Here is a 15,850-nt window from a genome sequence, read left to right as displayed (position 1 = left end):
TGTCCCTGGACGCAGGCCACTCTAGGGCACTTGTCCCGCCTTGAGCTGGAGGGTGAGGCCTGGGCTTGCTTACCTGGGCACGGTGGGCACGGGGGACCATATTTTGACTCTGCAGAGAAAAGATTGGGAGTTACTGTGGTCTGGGAGGAGAGAAGGTGTCTGAGCTGAGGGAGTGGAGAGTTTGGCCTTTGGGGTGGGCTTAGGTCAGGGGCAGGGTCCTCCCGGATATGGCCCTTGGCCGGTCTGAGCCCAGCACCTGCCCCTGTGTGCGCAGGGCCTGGGGTAGGTGCATCTAGCATGTGCCTGCCCGGTGCCTGGTGGAAAAAGCCAGAAGACTCTCTCCCTGAGCATGAGTGGGGCGGGCAGAGGCCTCCAGGTGAGGAGACAGATGGGGCCTGCCCTGCTGCCCTGGGCTGGGGCTGCACAGCCGGGATGTGTCCAGGCAGGAGGGCTGAGCCTGGCTTCCAGCAGACACCCTCCCTCCCTGCGCTGGCCTCTCACCAACTTTCTTGTCCACCTTGGTGTTGCTGGGCTTGTGATCTACGTTGCAGGTGTAGGACTGGGTGCCCAAGCTGCTGGAGGGCACGGTCACCACGCTGCTGAGGCAGTAGAGCCCCGAGGACTGTAGGACAGCCGGGAAGGTGTGCACGCCGCTCGTCAGGGCGCCTGAGTTCCACGACACGGTCACCGGTTCGGGGAAGTAATCCTTGACCAGGCAGCCCAGGGCCGCTGTGCCCTCGGAGGTGCTCGTGGAGCAGGGCGCCAGGGGGAAGACCGATGGGCCCTTGGTGGAGGCTGCAAGAGAGGTGGCGCCATGTGACCGTGGTGTGGGACAGAGCTGGGCCCAGGGCGCAAAGGCCCCTTGGTTCTTGTCTGTCCACGAGGGTCCAGGCAGGGTCCAGTGTCTGGGCTCACGGGCATTGGGTGTGCACCTGGCTGGTGCCACCTGCCCCACCTTAGCCCCCTCCCTGCCCCAAAGCCAAAGTCAGGCCTGGCCCGCCCCAGAAAGCTTGCAGGACCGGCGGCCCTGTGGTGCCCTTCTGCAGGCACCCCTGCAGCCTAGGAGGCGGGGCTCGGCAGCCGGGTCAGCCCTCTGTGTCTGCCGGGAGTCAGCACAGTCCAGATCCTCTACCTTGGCCTCAGCTCTGCTCATCGGTGCCCCCTCAGGCATGGCTCATTCCCATCGATCCCACTCCAGGCTTTTATGGGTGCCTGGCTTGACCAGTGGCCACTCTTCTCAGATGGCTTCTGGTGGGTCCCCTGAGCCCCCTGTAGCCCCTGACCCTGCCGCCCCAGCGTGGCCCTCCCCTAGTGAGTGGTCCTGACTTGCCCAGGGCCCTGGTCATAGCCTGCCCTCTGCCCTCCAGGGCCCTTGTCTTCTGTGCAGCAGGGGCCAGACACTGCATAGGGTCGGCGCCCTTCAGCCCCAGGGCCCCGGAACCCCCTGCCTTGGAATAGCCCCCTGGGAGCCTCCTCCTCAGCCTCACCCCTCCTTTCCCCTTAGCCCCAGTGTGCAGCAGCCCAGGTCAGGGCCCTGAGTGCCTGGATGCCCCCTGCCTCCCCAGTGTCCTGCATTACTTCTGGAGGCTCAGTCACCACACCCTCACCCTCCCAGCCCTGGCCTGGCCTTCTCGGCCACGAGCCCAGCTCCTCCCTCTCTCCAGAGTTTCCCCCGGCAAGGTCCCTGCTGGGCTCAGCCCAGGCCCCCCAGCATAGGTAGGAGCCTTGCACCTGCCCTTGGCCCTCCCCACCCTGCATGGCGCCAGGACCCCCAGGCCACAGGGAAGCCCCATTTCTCTCTGCCGCTGGCCCAGTGGCCCTGGAGTCCCACTGCAGGCTGGGTGTGCCCCGACCTCTGAGGAAGCTAAGTGCCCTCAGCCAGGCCATCCCCTCTGCTCAGCCCCAGGGCCCTGCCCACTACCCCTTCCCCTCACCTGCACCACAGGCTCTGGCTGACTCTGCCCAGGCCCTGAATGGGCCCCTCTGGCTCCCCTCTGCTGCTACACTGCCCTGCACCTCCTCCACTCAGCTTCATTGTGCTGGTGGCCCTGGCTCCTGGCAGCCCATCTTGTTCCTTCTGGGGCGCCAGCCTCAGAGGCCTTCCTGCCCATGGTCCACTGGGGCCAGCCCTGGGACCCTCCTGGTCTCAGCACACATTCCCCCTGCAGCCAGACCTGCCTCTGCCTGTGAGCTCAGCCCTGAGCCCTGGAATGTCTTCCCTTCTCCATCCCGGCTCGCCCTTGGGAACTGCTCAGTGGGATGGGCTCACACTCCCTTCCTGGAACCAGGAGGCTGCACTACGCTTTCACCAGCCCTCAGCTCTCTGCTGCCAGCAAGTACCCAGCTGCTGCCAAAGTCTAGGAGCTGAGTGCTGCCTCCCACCGTCCCTGCTCAACTGTGGCTGCCTTGCCCTGAGCTCTAGTGCCTGTCCCCTGCTCGTCCTGCCCCCCACCTGCCCCTGCTCACCTGCGACTGCTCTGCCCTGGTCCCCTGAGCTCCGGTGCCTGCCCCTTGCTCCTCCTGCTCCCACCAGCCCCTGCTCACCTACCGATGATCTTCCCTGGCCCTCTGAGCTCCAGGGCTGCCCACCTGCTCCCCCTGCTTCCCACCGCCCTGTTCACCTGCAGCTGGTCTGCCCTGGCTCCCTGAGGCTGAGTCTCAGTCCTGCTCACCTTCTGATGCTCTCCCCTTGTCCCCTGAGTTCCAGGGGCTGCTCCCTGATCGTCCTGCCTCCCACCTGCCCCTGCTCACCTGCAGATCTGCCCTGGCTCTCTGAGGTCCAGGGGCTGCCCCCTGCTCGCCCACCTCCCACCAGCCATGCTGACGTTGTGATACTCTGCAGCCCAGCTCAGCTCAGCCCAGCCCAGCCCAGCTCAGCCCAGCTCAGCTCAGCCTAGCCTTGCTCAGCCCGGCTCAGCTCAGCTCAGCCCAGCCCAGCCCAGCTCAGCCCAGCCCAGCCCAGCTCAGCCCAGCCCAGCTCAGCCCAGCCCCAGCTCAGCTCAGCTCAGCCTAGCCTTCCTCAGCCCAGCTCAGCCCAGCTCACCTCAGCCCAGACCTGGTTAGCTTAGCCCAGCTAAGCTCAGCTCGGCTCTGCCCTGCTGAGCTCGGCCCAGCTTGGCTCAGCCCGACACAGCCTGCTCAGCCCAGTTCAGCTTGGCTCAGCTGAGCCCAGCCCAGGTTAGCTCAGCCCTGCCCAGGTTAGCTCAGCCCCAGCCCAGGTTAGCTCAGCCCCACCTGTTAGCTCAGCCCCAGCCCAGGTTAGCTCAGCCCCAGTCCAGGTTAGCTCAGCCCAGCACAGCATGCTCAACCCGGTTCAGCTTGGCTCAACCCGGTTCAGCTTGGCTCAGCCCAGCCCAGGCCAGCCTAGCTCAGCTCAGCCCTGCTCAGCCCAGCTCAGCCCATCCCAGCCCAGCCCAGCCCAGCTCACCTCAGCTCAGCCCAGCCCAGCCCTGCTCAGCCCAGCTCAGCCCATCCCAGCCCTGCTCAGCCCAGCTCAGCCCATCCCAGCCCAGCCCAGCCCAGCTCAGCCCAGCTCATCCCAGCCCTGCTCAGCCCAGCTCAGCTCAGCCCAGCTCAGTCCAGCTCAACTCATCCCAGCCCTGCTCAGCCCAGCTCAGCTCAGCTCAGATCAGCCCCGCCCAGCTCAGCCCAGCTTAGTGCTCAGCCCTGCCCAGCTCAGCCCAGCTTAGTGCAACCAACCCCAGCTCAGCTCAGCTCAACCCAGTTCAACTCAGCCCAGTTCAGCCTTGTTTAGTCTGGGTCAGCTTAGGTCAATTTTGCCCATCTGAGTCCCTTTCTGAAAGCTGGATGGAATTGTCATAGACAGAAACGGTCAGCCCACCAGACCTGCTTGTCTCAGCTAAAGCCATCTCATTGCTGGGTTCCTGCACAGCCAGGCTGGCTTCCATCTTTTGTCTCCCTCTACTTGATACCCCGGTTTCCTGCAGTCCTGCCCCAGCGCCACCTGGGTTTTGGTTCCAAAGCAGTACCAATCACTACCACCCTCCACTACCTGGGTGGAGTTTTTCTTTGCTGCTTTAAAGTCATTAAAACATCTTGAGAATTAGACCAAGAATTTAGGAGCCTGTACTGCGATAAAAATGAGCAGCTCCCCTTGCTCTAGAAGCGGCAGCACAGCTTCTGCACCGAGAGGAGGGTATTGAGGTGCTCAGAGCCTCCACCTTCCCAAAGCATCTCCTCCCTTCTGAGTCCGAAATAAACCCCTGCCTTTAAATTCCCTCTAGATAACAGTCATCATTGGAAACAACCAAGAAATGCTTTTTATCCGAATTTGCCACTGAAAATGCTGCCATTTACCATAAATCGCTTTGGAAGGCATGGGCTACTTTCAAGGGTGCAATGATGACCTACAGTCAATGACTTAGGCAAGGGCGATGCCCGTGGGGCTTGGTATGTTCGCAAGCATCACGACCCATATGCCATCCCCATTCAGAGGTTGTGGAGCAGCTCGTGCGATCTCTCCTTGAAATGGGCTTTAGGGAAAGTTAAATGGGAGTGACCCAGACAATGGTTACTCAAAAGACTCACATAAATGAGTCTCCTGCTCTTCATCAAGCAATTAAGACCAATTCCCCTTCTAGTGGAAATAAGACATCAAATACAAAGTTTGAAGAGAAGCGAATGCAGCAGCGGCGGCTGCCTGTCTCTTACCATGTCGGGTGCCTGGTCACCGCGAGCCTTGCAAGGCTTTGGCGTGGAATCATTCCTCCAAGTCCATTAACAAGGGCTGTGTCCTGAGCAGCCAGTCAGCCCGGTGGCAGAAGCCACGCATCCCAGCTCTGGGTAGTCCGGGGAGACCCAAAGCCCAGGCCGGGCCTGGCAGCCACCCTCCCAGAGCCTCTGCTAGGCCAGTCCTGCTGACGCTGAATCAGTGATTCCGAGCAGAACCTGTCCTTCTAAGGTGTCTCACAGTCCTGTCTTCAGCACTATCTGACTGAGTTTTCTCTTATGCCACCAACTAACATGCTTAACTGAAATAATTCAGGATAATGATGCACATTTTATCTAAAACTTATCCTAAAGTGAGTAGTTGAAAAGTGGTCTTGAAAAATACTAAAATGAAGTCCACTCTATCAGAATATCAAAGTGTTTCTCCTTAATCACAAAGAGAAAACGAGTTAACCTAAAAAGACTGTGAACACAGTCATTATGAAAATAATGCTCTGAGGTATTGAAAAAGTATTTGATTAATTATCATATGAAGGGATAACAAGCTTATTTAAAAAACTTTTTGAATACAGTCATAAACTCTCCCTGAGACTGTTTAATTTCTTAAACATCTTACTTTAAAAATGAAGTTGATATGCTGTTTGCACAAACTAGCAGTTGATAAGCTAAGATTGGAAATGAAATTTAGATAGTTAAAAGAAGAGCCTTTCCAGTTTCGGTCAGCCTCGCCTTATTTTAGAAACGCAAATCTTCCAGGTGTTGTTTTGCTCAGTAGAGCACTTTCAGATCTGGGCCTGGGCAAAACCACCTCTCCACAACCAGAAGTGATAAATTTACCAATTATGTTTTTTTGCTTCCTAAAATAGACTCTTGCGGTGACCTGCTTCCTGCCACCTGCTGTGGGTGCCAGAGACCCCCATGCAGCCATCTCGACTGTAATTCATCATCCGCTTCCAGCTTTGCTCAATTAATTAAAAAAATAAACTTGATTTATGATGGTCAAAACTCAGTCCTGCATCGGGGCCGACAGCACTGTGACAGTATTTCTTAGCTGAACTTGCTTTGGCCTCAATTCCAGAGACATATCACTCATGGGTGTTAATCAAATGATAAGAATTTCAAATACTTGAACAGTTAAAAAAATTAATATACTTGAAAATCTCTCACATTTTTAAGTCATAATTTTCTTAACCATTTTTCTCAGAAGCCACTTCAAACATATCCTGTCTTTTAACATTTAGTAAGCACGCCTCTTAAGATGAACAATCCTTTTCTCTTGGAAACCAACTTCAAGGCACTGAGCTCCCGGGGCCTCCCTAAGCCCCTGTCAGGACGGCAGCCACCGTTTCTGGGCTACCCCTGCCGCCAACCCTGCTCTCATCAAGACCAAGGCTACGCGTCCCTCCTGGCTGGATTCAGCCACTCTGACAGTTCTCTTTCCAGCCAATAAAGAATTTAAGATGCAGGTTGACACACAGCGCACCTCATAATTCTAAAGAAACTATTTCACAATTCGCTGTCTGTGCAGCGATCTTGCAGTCCTACAGACACCGCTCCTGAGACACATTCCTCCGCCATCACTAAGACCCCTGGTCCGTTCTGGCATCTCGTCCAAATGTGGCTCCCCAAGCCCCCAGGCTCAGTTACTCCATCAGACGCACCCAGCCTGAGTCCCATTTTCCAAAGGCATCGGAAAATCCACAGAGACTCCCAGATCCCCAAGGCACCCCAGTGCCCGTCCTCTCCTGGCCAGTCCGCCCAGGTCCCCTTGGAACATGTCCCGAGGACCAACCTGCAATCCTCAGAAAACCCACAGGCAATAGCAGAAAACAACGGCCCTAGAGTGGCCATTCTTACCTGAGGAGACGGTGACCGTGGTCCCTTGGCCCCAGTATTCCATACCGTAGTAATCACAATGGCAGAATGTCCATCCTCGCCCCACAAAAACCCAGCCACCCGGAGACCTTCTGTCTCCAGGCGTCACGTGGAAGCTGACTGTCCGTGGCCCTGTCCTGCCCTTCTCATGGAACCCTCTGCTGGCCTCCCACCACGTACCCCACACCACTGGCGGCCTGGGAAGTCCAACTGCAAGCAGACGGCTGCTAAGTCACCCCCAGGAGTCCAAAAACCCCGGGGGCACCCGTCCCAGAGAGCGGGTGCCTTGGAGCGGGACAGAGTCCCGCCACACAATCATCACGACAGCCCCTGAGAATGCTCCAGGTGAAGCGGACAGTGGTCACCCCAGACCAGCCAAAGGAGCCCCCCAGCTGCCGACATCTGTGGCCGGACTTGGGGAGGACAGGCTGGGTTCCCATTCGGAGGGTCGCTGTCCCCGGCTTTCCTTCCTGACCTCCAAAATGCCTCCCGGACTCTGACCCTGAGACCCCAGCAAGCCGAGTCTCCCTAAGTGCACTCAGAGAGGGGGTGGTGAGGACTCACCCGGGGAGACGGTGACCAGGGCTCCCTGGCCCCTTGAGTCGAACCAGTTGTCAAATTGTTACAACAATGCCAGGACCCCAGGCAAGAACTGGCACCCCGCTAAGTCCCTGGGACCCTCTCAGACTGAGCCCGGGGGTTGTTGGGCATGGGACCCCAGAGGCCCAGGGTGGCCCTGACCACAGAGAGGCCAGTGCTGTTGGGCTCAGGAGGAGGGAGCGTCTGGAGCCCCTGCCCCGTGTCTGAGTGGCCGCTGTTGCCTCCGGGCGTCCTCCTGAGCCCCCCAGGCTGCTCCGGGACTTTCTTGGCAGGGGACCCAGGCACACTTATTTCCCCCCAAAAATGCATCAAAACCCTTCAGAGTTAAAGCAGGAGAGAGGTTGTGAGGACTCACCTGAGGAGACGGTGACCAGGGTTCCCTGGCCCCAGTAGTCAAAATAGTCACAGTGTGGGAGGCCCCGTTAAGGGGTGCACAAAAACCTGACTCTCCGACTGTCCCAGCCAGGCCCGTGTCCCAAGGTCATTCTGTCCCCAGCACAAGCACGACTCTGCCCACCCTTTGCCCCAGGAGCAGAGGCAGAGTCCCAATTCCCAAAGCAAGGCCTTCTGCTGAACGTGGCCCCAAACAGCCCCAGAAGGAGCCCCGGGGGCCCCACATGGCCCAGCGCAGACCAAGGAACCCCTGGACATTATCTCCCAGCTCCAGGACAGAGGACACCGGGCCCAGAGAAAGGAGGCAAAAAGACAGCCATCTAACCTGAAGAGATGGTGACCAGGGTTCCTTGGCCCCAGAGATCAAAAGCATCACACAGGGACACAGTCCCTCTACCTGCCCAGACACAAATCCGTGCCCGTGCAGGACACCCGAATGGGTCACATGGCCCAAGCACAGAGCAGAGGCAGCCGGCGTCCCTCTCCCCAGCCACACAGACCCCCGGGCTGAGACCCAGGCAGGGAGGGGTGAACTTCCGAGGGAGACGGTGGCCAGGACGTCCTGGACCCAGAGATGCAAAAACTTCCATCCACACTAAAATGTGGGCCTGGTCCCCGGCACATGAATGGCCAGCGCCCAGCCCCTGCCCCGGCTCTGCCCACAACCTCTTCCCGTCCCTGGCTTCGGCCTCCTTGCCACTTGTGGAGGGTCCCTGACGGGGCGAAGCCCAGCAGGGTCCCTGCCTCCCGCCTCTCCTTGGGGACTCCAAGTGGCCCCAGGACTAAGTGACAGCAGGGCTCTGGCGTGCAGTCCACGACAGAGACCCCAGGGATGGCAGCTGGTGTGGCCTCAGGCCAGATGTAGACCGGCCGCAGAGGCCGGAGACCTGACCTGGTGCCTGGACAGAGAAGACTGGGAGGGACTGCAGGGGACTCACCTGAGGAGACGGTGACCAGGGTGCCAGGGCCCCAGAGATCGAAGTACCAATTTGATAATATCGTAGATCCCACTCTTGTACAGTAATAGATGGCCGTGTCCTCGGCTCTCAGACTGCTCATTTGAAGATACAGGGAATTCTTGGCGTTGTCTCTGTAGATGGTGAATCGGCCCTTCACGGAGTCTGCGTAGGCTGTGCCACCACCATTCCAATTGATATTAGAGACCCACTCTAGACCTTTCCCTACACCTTGGCGGACCCAGTTCATGACATAAGCATCAAATTTGAATCCAGAGGCTGCACAGGAGAGTCTCAGGGACCCCCCAGGCTGGACCAATCCTCCCCCAGACTCCACCAGCTGCACCTCACACTGGACACCTGCAAACACAGAGACATCATTGTCAGAAACTGCCACTCAAATCCACTGTTTATCTCACTCATGTCCACTCACACTCAATCTATCTAGTTCTCCATGAATCACCTTTTAAAATAGCAACAAGGAAAACCCAGCTCAGCCCAAACTCCATGGCGAGTCCTCTGTGTTCAGTGCTGATCACCGAATAGAAGCACCTGGGAATCTCAGGGCTGGGGCTCCTCTCCCAGAGCTGCAGGGTCAGGGCTGGGCTGGTTTTCATCAGCAGAGGGAGGGCCCTATTTGCATGTCTTCTACTATATAGCAAGTTCTAGAAGGGATGCCTCAGAGTAGGCTGTGTTGCAGCGTGGATGTGAGTGATTATACTTCATAAATAATTAATTCTCATTAGCATTTCTACTTATAGATGCACATGAAGCATGTTCTGTGGGAGTCAAAGTTTCCTTCATTTACAGATGTGAAGGTAAACCCCCAAGCACGGAAGGGCCATGTGACATGTCTAAGAGCTCACATCTGGTAAGAGCCAGTCTCACTGTCTGGCCCATGTTTCTCACGGCTGGATCTGACTGCTCCCTAAATTAACTCTAGGACAGAGCTAGAAATTCCCAGTGAGGTTTACAAAACCCTCTTCTTGTAAAGATATCATAATATTATTTGGCTGTATCTTAGTGTTTTTCTAAGTAATATAGAAAAACTGAGGGTTAACTCACGTGTGGATTCAGGAGTTCATGACTTTTCTTGTGTTATTTTTATTTTTCTCTTCATTTTTTTTTTACCAAATTATACACTTTTATTTGTAATCATTTTAATGAGATAATATTGACAAATAATCTTCACATGATATGTTCACCGTTAGAAAAATATTAACCCAATCACCAATCATAGAGAAAACAAATCAATCCGTTTCACAATTTTCTTTTTCTTCTGCAATTTCACCTTCCTACACCTTCCCTCCTCTTACCAGGTAGAAGTCAGTTAGGGATTTTTTTAAGTAACAATATGAACAACAGCTAAACTGGTTAAGTTCCAACTGAATCAACGTTTGTAATACGTCAGGTAATTAAAGTTATAGCACCCAGCGTGTTTGTCAGTGTGTGTGAGAGAAAGAAAGAGGGAGGAAATGAGACTGAAAAAGAAAGTGATTCTACACAATTATTAATTTATAAGGTCCTCAAATGCAGGGACTTATTCCTAATGAACAGGGTCCACACAGGTTGAAGAGGGTAACTTGATGCACCCACATATGGCTATAGATTTATAATATCAGTGTTATTTTCTAAACTCATAAACACTTATACACATTAGAATAGATGTAGTGGAGGGTGTCCAGTGGCGCAATGAGAAGGTGACACTAAACCCTGTCTCCAGGACCTTTCCCTGCCTGCTGCACCTACCCTAATGCTGAGCCTTGAGCCTGCCTGACCACTGAACCCACAATGGTCCTGAGTCCCCATGCAGTGCCAAGTGCCCCCTGGGTTTCCCTGCTGGTTCCTGAGTGCCCGCCTCTGTCCTCAGCACCCCCTGCTGTCCTGTGAACCCCCATAGGAAGGTTTGTGTCCGGGCTCACACTGATGTCCCCTCACTGTGTCTTTTGCTTAAACATACATGGTTGTGGCCTAGTGCGGTGGCTCACGCCTGTAATCCCAGCACTTTGGGAGGCCAAGGCAGGCGGATCAAGAGGTCAGGAGTTCAAGAACAGCCTGGCCAACATAGTGAAACCCCATCTCTACTAAAAATACAAATATTAGCTGGGCGTGGTGATGAGTGCCTGTAGTCTCAGCTACTTGGGAGGCTGAGGCAGGAGAATCACTTGAACTCAGGAGGCAGAGATTGCAGTGAGCCAAGATCGCACCACTGCACTCCAGCCTGGGTGACACAGTGAGACTCTGTCTAAAAACAAAACAAAACAAAACACAACAACAACAAAAAACATGGTTATGTGCTTGTTGCTTACGTAGCTCAGCCATAGGAAAAGCTGTTTTTTGGACATAGATCTGGAGGTGGTGACTGGACTCTTGAGGAGTGGGTTGGAATTTTTGCTCCCTTCATGACCTGTGCACCCGACCCACTCCAGTCCCTCCCCTGAATCCAGCTCCATCAGGAAGCACTGGTTGTGATGAGGAATCCAGCATTTAAACCGAACTGTTATTGTCGTTGATACGCTAAACAAAATGTGCCACTCATTTTTATTGTGTTGAGATACACATAACATAAAACTTACCATTTCAGCCCTTGGTAAATGTATGGGTCAGTGATACTTTACACATTCACAATGCTGTGCAACCATTTCCACTATTTGGTTTGGGAACATTTTCATCACAGAAAAGGAAACCTCACCTCCATGAAGTGGTCACTCTCTGTTTGCCTTCCCCTGACCTCCTGTGATCTGGGATTTTCCTGCTCTGCATGCTTCATGTCAATGGGATAATTAGGGATGTGGACTTCCGTGTCTCCCTCAGTTCACTCACCCAATGTTTTCAAGGCTCATCCAAGTTGCAGCCTATGTCAGTGCTTCACTCCTCTTTAAAGCTGCGTTACAGACACACCGCAGTGTCTTCATCCCTGTGGGTTACGGACACACAGACACATCGTGGCATCTTCATCCCTGTGGGTTACAGGCACACAGACACACCACAGCGTCTTCATCCCTGTGGGTTACAGACACACAGACACACCATGACATCTTCATCCCTGTGGGTTACAGACACACAGACACACCATGACATCTTCATCCCTGTGGGTTACGGACACACAGACACACCATGACATCTTCATCCCTGTGGGTTACAGACACACAGACACACCACAGCGTCTTCATCCCTGTGGGTTACAGACACACAGACACACCATGACATCTTCATCCCTGTGGGTTACAGACACACAGACACACCATGACATCTTCATCCCTGTGGGTTACAGACACACAGACACACTGCAGCATCTTTATTTCTGTGGCAGTCGATGGGCACTTGAGTTGTGTTCTCCATTTGACTACTGTAAGTGGTGACACTAGGTACACTTGTGTATGAGGTTTTCTGTGAAGACCATTTTCCAAAGTTGCTGTCCCATTTCAATACCAACTGGCAACACACGGCCATTCCAAATTCAGTATGTCTTTACCTACAAGTGATTATGTTTTTCTATTTAGTTTTGAATACCGGCTTTCTCCGTGTGTGCAAGGCAGTAATCTATGCGGAACTTAAATCAGCAGCATAAATCAAATAACCCCATTAAAAATGGGGAAGGGACATGCACAGAAACTTCTCAAATACAGATGTAGAAGTGGCCAACTAACATACAAAAATGCTCAGCATCCTCAATCATCAGATAAGTGCAAATCAAAACCAAACGAGATACTATCTAACACATGTCAGAATTGCTATCACTAAAAGATCAAAAATTAACAGATGCAGGCAAGGCTATAGAGAAAAGTGCCACTTACATACGTTTGGTAAAAATGTAACTTGGCCAAAGCACTGTGGAAATCAATCTAGAGATTTCTCAAATAACTTAAAACAGACCTACAATTCCCCTCAGCAATCTCATTACTGGGTATATGCCCAAAAGAAAACAAATTATTGTAACAAAAAAACACATCCACTCACGTGTGTATCACTGTGCAATTCACAGTACCATAGACATGGAATCAACCTAAATGTCCATCCGTTATAGACTGGATAAAGAAAACATGGTTCTTATACACAGTGGAATACTATGCAGCTATAAAAAATGAAATCATGCTTATTTGCAGCTACTTGGATGCAGCTGGGGTCAAAAATTCAAAGCTAACTGACATAGAAACAGATGATAAGAGTCAATGGGAGAAGAAATGAACATTTTGGGTGTTGCTCTGTGTACAATTAAGAAAAGAAATCCCCGGGTGCATGAACTCTTGAAACACAAAAGTCTGGAGACACTCATGTCCTGACTTCCATTACATTAGGTTGTGCTTTCTCTCATTTTCATTCAGTTAAAATAGCTTTCCTTCACTCTTGGCCAACATAGCCACACATAATCATCTAGAGACATTACAATAAAAAAAAAAATTCTGAACATTAGAACAAATGCTAACTTTTAGGTCAAAGTTATTGTGGATTCAGTGTGATAGACAGGAGACATGGCTGAATACTAGCAGTGCACTCAGAGTAATTTTATCTAAATTATGAAAACTTGTTTACATCTTTTAGATTAGATTCCCATTGAAATCCTTGATCTAATATCATCTCTGATGCATTATACATCAGTAATGAAACAAGGTTATGCACTCAATTGAGTAGTGCAAACTTTCATTCAGAATTTTGTTCCTCTATGTGATGTAAAGTCAGCCCAGATGGCAGAAGTTATTGCAGTCAACAGAGCTCATCAATAAGCCAAAGACAAGGATTAAACACATGTTCTAGAGGAGTGCCTGACTTTGGGATGCTCTTCACACAAAGAAATTTCTCACATCTTCTGGAACATGTAAAAATGCACAACAAAATAACAAATTTTAGATGCACTCCTACGTTTTAGAGACCTGACTAATATAACTTAGAAAGTAAAAACTTAAAGGAAAATGAAATAGCATACAAACTAAAAGTATACATATTGTAGTGGGTCATCACACCAAGTAAGCAGTCTTATCAGTCAGGAGTTTATAATATTATCTAAATATGGAAGGCATTAGCATTATGTATACAACACGGCATCCGTGCCATCCACAATCTTCTGAAAATGTTGAAGAAAATTGTCATCCTTAAACTAAAATTGTCCAAACCTTAAGAAAATCTTGAACTTCCTTGGCCAAATGTTCTCTCCCTAGCAAGAGAGCCTTATAGTTAACACCCTCAGGGAGACATCAGTTATCAGCCTATTATTTGGTAGCTGGAAGGCCCATACATTTAGAGATTTATCCACAATGCTCACCTCTGTCCTATTACATGCATGCATGACAAAGTATTGAAAGTGATGACTGCATTTTACCCACACTATTCATCAACAGATTAAACCATCATTTCCCTACATCTTTTCAATAGCCTATAATAACATTAAAGCAGGGAATTATATCTATTGTAAGAAACATCAGGGTAGAATATTGCTCTTGAACCACTTTGGAAGGAATTTTACCGGGTACTTTTAACCACAGCATCGCAGTGAAATTGCAGAAAGTCAATAGTTGGGTTCATATTTATAAACTGTAACCTAAAAATAAATCCGTAAAACCCACAACTGATTAAATAGTCCATCTCTTGGCCTAGGGAACCCCCTAAAAATCTGAAAACTGTTTCCAACCATGACTAAATAAGAGATCAGACACGCCTCATTATACCTACTCCCCTTTGTGGTTTAGACGCAGCAATGGCCAACACTCATGTTAAAATAGAGACTATAAGACTGACAGAACAGTGGCAGTAAGATGTCAAATTATAAACAAGACCTAAGGTCTTGGCAGGCAAGGATTCTGCCACTTACTTTTACACTTAAAAGATAAACTATGTTTTAACTGCCAATAGATTATTCCTTTTTCTCTAGTGGCTCAGTAAGCACCGGCACTGAGACAAGCACTATGAAGACAATTGCAGCCCATCCCCTGATGAACTGACCGCCTGTTCCACAAGCCATAACCCCAGCTTTGATTGAACACTAGATTGATATCAGGAACTTTCTCCTGATCCGAGACCGCTGACCATGGCCTGGCTCTGGCCATTTACAGAGGCTGCGCCCTAAGTGCCTTTGTGTCTCTGCTTCTACTATTGGCACATAGGGCCTGACTGTAACGAATTTAAATGCTAAGTCACCACTGGCAATTGAACAGGGGTCACATGTTAAATGCATGTGTGTTCAGTATGCATGTGTCAGCACCACCTCCATGAACATCAGTAGCCCCTCCTGTAACCTGTTGATTATGTCTGTTTAGCCAAACAGTTCAGCATAAAGCTTCTGCCCAACCCCTTCTTCTTGGGAGTGACTGTCTCTCATCTTTACCAAAACTATGCTTTCCAGCATATGGATGGCTGTAACCCTTGATAAAAATATAGTCTCGGTTTCCTAATTTATAGATTGTGGTATTTTTAAATATTTAATAAAACTGAATATTAAATTCAGAACTTCATCTAATTATTAGACTACTTTAGTAAAGTATCACAAACTGTGGATATCCTATAAGGATTTTTATATACCCTTTAAGGGCCTGTGATATTTTGAAGCAGGAAGCTGACCTGAGACCTTCAGAATAAACTGATCACTGTGGATAATGAAAAGGCCCCACCCAGGACATTGATTAGGCACCCCCGCCTGTCTCATTCCTTCTTCTCTTTCTTTTTATTATGTGCTTACCGTAATAAAAATTTTTATTGTCTTTAGACTTGTTTGCTTTTCACACATAGTGGACCCTTATCTCTCTTTTTCACTCATTTTCTTAAGCTGCTAGGGAGAATAAAGTGTCAGGTCCTATTTTTGGTGCCTTGATGCTGATGAATTAAGGTTTATTCTTCCTCCTCCTTGTCCCCTGCATGTGGTAAATCTAGTAAGAAATCGTGGAAGCTCCCTCATGTGATGCCAGTGTGAGGTTTAAATCACACAAGCTCCTTCTCCTGAGTAGAAATGCCCCCGCTGACCCCACCACCAAATCATTATAAAGCCCTGAGCCAGCCTCCTTTCCTGCTCTACTGAGGAAATTCCAGTTTGTAATTTCTTGAGAGGCCTGTGCTACTCCCAGCAGACACCTCAAAAACAGAGCTCGTAAATGTTTTCATATTCACCTGGAGTGTGAGTGTGGCACCATCGGACTCGACATCCACACTAACCATTGGTGGGGTCTCTCTTCCTCTGCCTGGCATCACCTGCAATTGGAACTGTGGCCTTGGAGTCCTGACAGTGCCCACCAGAGGGCGTTTCTTCTCTTGCACTGGATGCGAACTCCCTCTGCCCCAGTGCCCAGCACCCACTTTATCCTGGCTGCTGCTGGCTGGCCTTTGGAGTTCTCTTGAGCTGGGCTGCCATG

At 51.1% G+C, this 15,850-nt stretch overlaps 1 gene segment (V, D, J or C); it reads right to left on the bottom strand.

Moving 5' to 3' along the window:
- LOC100582477 overlaps positions 1 to 9,022 on the bottom strand; it is a 106,771-nt gene extending 97,749 nt beyond the window's left edge. Inside the window, 3 exon segments of the C gene segment in view lie at positions 7,520 to 7,570; positions 8,511 to 8,873; positions 8,977 to 9,022. Coding sequence covers positions 7,520 to 7,570; positions 8,511 to 8,873; positions 8,977 to 9,022 — 460 coding nt within the window.
- Between the last annotated feature and the right edge of the window lie 6,828 nt (positions 9,023 to 15,850).

This window comes from Nomascus leucogenys, chromosome 22a (genome assembly GCF_006542625.1).
Source record: "Nomascus leucogenys isolate Asia chromosome 22a, Asia_NLE_v1, whole genome shotgun sequence".
In the NCBI taxonomy this organism is placed as follows: Eukaryota; Metazoa; Chordata; class Mammalia; order Primates; family Hylobatidae; genus Nomascus; species Nomascus leucogenys.
Note: the sequence above shows the minus strand (reverse complement) of the source record. Positions and strands in the feature narration are given on the sequence as shown.